General features: G+C 36.5%; 1 protein-coding gene across 1 annotated transcript in view; it reads left to right on the forward strand.

Annotated features, from left to right (window-relative positions):
- yy1a (YY1 transcription factor a) overlaps positions 1-2,855 on the forward strand; it is a 38,000-nt gene extending 35,145 nt beyond the window's left edge. Inside the window, exons 4-5 of the mRNA XM_070879358.1 lie at positions 259-417; positions 1,369-2,855. Coding sequence (XP_070735459.1) covers positions 259-417; positions 1,369-1,551 — 342 coding nt within the window. The 3' untranslated portion in view covers positions 1,552-2,855. The remainder of the gene's footprint in view (positions 1-258; positions 418-1,368) is intronic.
- Positions 2,856-5,550: the final 2,695 nt, after the last annotated feature.

Here is a 5,550-nt window from a genome sequence, read left to right on the forward strand (position 1 = left end):
ACTTGTGCTGAAATTCTATCTAGACTGATAGAATAATAGGGGTTTGGGTCTCAATCCAGCTCTTGAGACTTATTTGCAAAATTGTATGTGGGAAAGCTAAAAGGAGAAAATTCATTTAACAATGAGGAATAACCGATGAAAATAATCAGCTTGTTGGAAAACCAATCTCTATAGTCTTGGTGCATAGGTATCTGGTTTAGTTTGTTGTAGGTTATTACAAACATGATTTCTTAACCAGGATGTTTGTTAATTTTTCAGGGTTGCACTAAAATGTTTAGGGATAACTCTGCCATGAGAAAGCATTTGCATACCCACGGCCCACGAGTACATGTCTGTGCTGAGTGTGGAAAAGCTTTTGTGGAGAGCTCAAAACTGAAGCGACATCAGCTTGTTCATACTGGAGAAAAGCCCTTCCAGGTAAAGGCTGTTAAGTGTTGTCTGCACTCTTCTATTGCTAGTTTAATTGTCAGCATTGAATTTATGTGCAGATGGATGTGCTGTTTAGAAATTCAGTGGTTTTGCAGAAATGTTATTCTGGGATAATTAGAATAATAAAGGGTTCAGCATAGTTTTGTGTATTTAAACAAAAATATGAAGTGTTCAAGTATGTATTCTGTTTGGTTATAGTCAGAAATTGGGAAAGCTCCTGGAACTTTTTGCTGATGAAACAAAATGTTATTTTTTAAATCCACTTTAGCAAGACCACCAATAAAGCCATTATTAAACAAGTTCTCCTATATAGCTGCTGCTGGTTAGGTGGACTTTTCACAGTGAGTTTCTCTTTTAGCAATGGCAGCTTTCTGTTTTAAGATCTTGTTTTCCTGCATTGTTCCATTACTAAATTGATGACAAAGTCACTGCTGTAATATATTAGAAATTTAGTGGAATGGATGCTGGATAATGAAGTGTGTTAGAAGTCTGTCCTTTCACCTCTGAGGCCTTGGCTTGAACCCATCAAAGATTGATGAGCTAAAAGTCTCAGCTGTCGAAAGGTCCTAAATGAAATTGGCTTGCGCATTTCATTTCATCTGTAAGTAAATGTGAATACACAACATAAAATTGAGTTTCGCTTGTGCAGCACCCTTACTGTGGTGGCATCAAAGTCTAAGAGGATGGGAAGTGGTCACATTGATGTAAGGTATTCTTCAGACGTTTGGGACAGAGTACAGAGAGCTTTCCCTGCATTTAACCCATGATGTGATGACCCAAACCTGTCTCATTTCTTCTCAATCCACTTAAAAAAATATATTAAGTCCAGAAGGGTATAATTCATTTTAAATTTTTGCTATGTGTACATTTTCTTGTGTTTAATGTGAACCATGGAGAGTTCTTTCTGCCAATAAAATGTTTTGTTCTGTTTTGAACCAGTGTACATTTGAAGGATGTGGAAAACGCTTCTCACTGGACTTCAATTTGCGCACTCATGTACGAATCCATACTGGCGACAGGCCCTATGTTTGTCCTTTCGATGGATGTAATAAGAAGTTTGCCCAATCAACTAATCTGAAGTCTCACATCTTAACACATGCCAAGGCCAAAAACAACCAGTAGATTTCACCAGGAGGGAAGAACCTAGCCCTTAACAGGGCATTATATGTCCACATTGGGGCATAATGTTGACCTTCCCTTTGTATATTTCTAGAGAAGAATTTTAAATAACTCTTGCATAACAAAAAAAAGACTTGTTTTGATAAAGTAGTCAAAAGGTTGGAGATGATGATGCTAGGATGCTCTTCCTGTTTTTGTCCTGTATTCCTGTTTCAATAACACCTTGGTGTTTTCTAACCAACACATTACTCTGGGAAAAAAAAAGCCCTGATGAACTTGCATTTATCAGTCAGTTCTTTACCTGACAGTGCTTAAAAATTGGACTTATTTCAGCATTCATATAAATATGACACTCTCCCAATGCTTAGAGCAATTCACATTTTTAATTTTGTATTTTCCAGGTGTGCATATTGTACACTCATTTGGATATGCTAGTAATGCAGATGCTATGTGATTTCTTTTGGAGTTTGAATTTTTTGCTTGTAATAGTTTCTTTAAAATCATAGAATTGGCAGTAACTGTACTACATGCATATTTCAGAGTTATTTCCTGTATAAAGTTTTGAGATAGTTTTTTTAGTTTGCTATCTTAATTTGGTTGTATTCTTTGATGTTAACACATTTTGTATAATTGTATTGTATAACTGTAATGAAATCATGTAGTATCAAAATTATAGTACCGTGATTCAATGGCGTTAATCAACTTAAACCCGTTTTAGTCACAATGTTTATTTTTTGAAATGTACTGCCGGATGCTAAAGTCTGATGTAATTTCTATTAGCGCCTGTTTCAGTTGTGTTATGCAAAAAACAATGCTCTGTTCCATTAGTAGAATGTATTGTGCAGGCACTGACCTTTTATTAACACCTGTTAATATGTACATCCCATGTACTAGATAAAGGCCAACAATAAAGTTGTGGTCCTGAAGCAAGCACTTGTTAGAAAGTGATTTGCAGAGCATTGTGATTGTCCTAACTGCTTTAAATCCAGTCTGAGAAACTGTTGTTTTTCACTAAGCAATGAATAGGAAAACATAAGCAGGATAAACCTACAGTAAGATTTATACATAGAACACTAAAGGAGATCGTGGTTTCCTGTGCAACTGAATTCTGATCTTTCTCAGCTTTTCCACGATACTACAAATGATAAGTCAATGGAGTCTTTGGAATTCTCAAGTGCAGGTAATGATATTCAGGGTGGAAAAGGATGCGCAGCCCCAGGTGAAACAGGTCATAATCTCTGTTCAGTTTAAATTGTAAGTACTGTAGGTTGACTTTGGAAATAAATTTTCTGTTTTTAACTGCTCAAGAGTTTTGTATGAGATATTGAATGCATTTGCATCTTTTTATTAGTCATGGCAACTTCATTTAATTTTTATTCTGCTCGTGTAAAACATAATATGATTGTTATAAGGCAGAATGTGTTCAAGAGGAAGGGTAACTTTTAAGTACTTTTTTTACTTCCCAAGTGGTCCTGAGATTGTGTTGCATTTTCTTTTAAAACCAATTGCAGCCATATGCAATATATAAATTGCTTTGTGTTGATCTTTAAGTGAAAAGTTAAATTGTTAAAAATGAACTAGCATTGCTCATGGGTCAGGTCTTCTGTTTCAAACGGGACGTAGTGCACATCTTCGCTGAGAGAATTTGGAAAGAAGTTTGTAAGATCCCCTCAAGGGATGTTGCAGGAAGTTTGTTTGGATTGGTTACTGGAAAACAAGCATTCTCGCATACTGTGTGGGGTAAGTTACTAGTTTTTTTTAAAAAAACCTCTGCATACAGGGAAGCGGCTCTTTACTGTTCAGCAAATGCCAAGAAATATATAACAGGAAAAACAAAACAAATAGTTATCTTTCCTCATTTGTCAAATATTTTTGCAACAGTTCTGAGCTATTTAAATGTGTAATAGTACAGTGCTTCCAGGACTGGTACTATGGATATGAGCAATGATTGTCCAAGTATAAACATTACATTTTGTAATGTATTCCAAATGTTACAACAGCTGCCATTTATATTAAAAAAAAACTGCTCCGGTTCTTGGCTGGATCTGTGTGTGGTTTTATTATATTTGCCAACTGTATCTGAGAGATCAGCTAGTATATAGTATACCTTTTTTTTTGTTTTTCAGATACTTAAAGTAGTTTGTGGCCTCCCATGGCTTTAATGTTTAATACAAAAAAAATCAAATTACAATACCTGCTTCTAAACACAAGTTTTGTCTGCAAAAACTTTCTATTTGAAATCGTTGTCAAATAAGGGATAAACCAAATAATTACAGGCCAGTCAGGCAAATTATTGGAAAAATTCTGAGGGACAGTATTAATCATCATTTTAGAAAGGCACAGTCAGCATGGATTTATTATGGGTAGGTCATGCCTGACTAACTTCATTGAATTCTTTGAGGAAGTAATGGGTTAATGAGGATAGTGTTTGATGTTGTCTACATGGATTTTAGCAAGGCTTTTGATCAGGTCCCACGTGGCAGACTGGTCAGAAAAGTAAAAGCCCAAGATGCATCCAAAATTGGCATGGTGGCAGGAAGCAAAGGGTAATGGTTGACTGGAAGGCTGTTTCCAGTCGAGTTCAGCAGGGCTCAGTACTAGGTCCCTTGCTTTTTGTGGTATAGATCAATGAAGGGACATGATTAAGAAGTTTGCAGATGATACAAAAATTGGCCATGTGGTTGATATTGAGGAAGAAAGCTGTAGACTGCAAGAAGATATCAATTGATAGGTGGGCAGAAAAATGGCAAATGAAATTCAATCCAGAGAAGTGTAAAGTATTGCATTTGGAGTGGGCTAACCAGACACGAGAATACATAATATATGGTAGGATACTGAGGTGTAGAGGACTAGAGAGACCTTGGAGTGCATGTCCAGAGTCCTGAAGGTAGCAGGATGGGTAGATATGGTGCTTTAAAAAGGCATACGGGATACTTTATTAGTCGAGGCATAGAATACAAGAGCACGGTGATTATGATTGAACTGTATTAAACTCCTCGGCCACAGCTAGAGTTTACAGTTCTGGTCACCACAACGGGAAATATGTGATTGCACGAGAGAGGATACAGAAGAGATTTAAAAGAATATTATAGGACTGGAGAAATTTAGCTGACGAGTGATTTGTTAGGCTGAGGTTGTTTTATTTGGAACAGGAGGCTGTGGAGAGACTTAATTGAAATGTGTAAAATTATGAGGAGCCTAGTTAGAGTGGATAGGAAGGACTTATTTCCCTTAGCAGAGGGGGTCAATTTCTTTCCCTTAGCAGAGAAGTCAATAACAAGGGGACATAGATTTAAAATAATTGGTAGAAGGATTAGAGGGGAATTGAGAACTACTTTCACCCAGAGGATGGTGATCTGGAACTCGCTGCTTGAACGGATGGTAGAGGTAGAAACCTCCATTTTTTTTTTTAAGTACTTGGATATGCACCTGAAGTGCCATAATCTATAGGCCAAGAGCTGGAAAGTAGGAATTGCTCTTTTTTTAGCCGGCACAGACACGATGGGCCGAATGGTCTCCTTCTGTACCATAAATCTATGATTCTGTTCTAAAGAGGCGTACAGGAGCTTTCCAAATAGCAAGTCCTGCTGTGTTAATCACTTAAAGGAAAAGAGTTGTAGGCATACCCTACCAACTGGTGTGCATCTCAGTAAGAATCCCCATGAACTCCAGGCTGAGGCTTCTTACATTGACGCAGACATTTTAAACACCTATTTCATTGTATAGGTAAGCTTAATCGCCTTAACTTCGAATTTTTTATATTCACTGTTACAAACCATATTTTTGGTAGTAAGCACTAGGAGAACTCTTTTTTTTTAAATAGTTGATTTTGCCTTTAATTTGTACTTCTTTTAAAAAAAAACGTAATTACTTGTTTTGTTCCTTTTTGCTACTTTGGTTTGTTCATGCTAGTCTTATTTTTGCTCCATAGGAAAGAGATAAATGTTACAGTAAACATACAATTGCAAACCTATGATATTTACATGGTGTAATAGGAATTAT

Source organism: Pristiophorus japonicus, chromosome 4, assembly GCF_044704955.1.
Source record: "Pristiophorus japonicus isolate sPriJap1 chromosome 4, sPriJap1.hap1, whole genome shotgun sequence".
Lineage (NCBI taxonomy): Eukaryota > Metazoa > Chordata > Chondrichthyes > Pristiophoridae > Pristiophorus > Pristiophorus japonicus.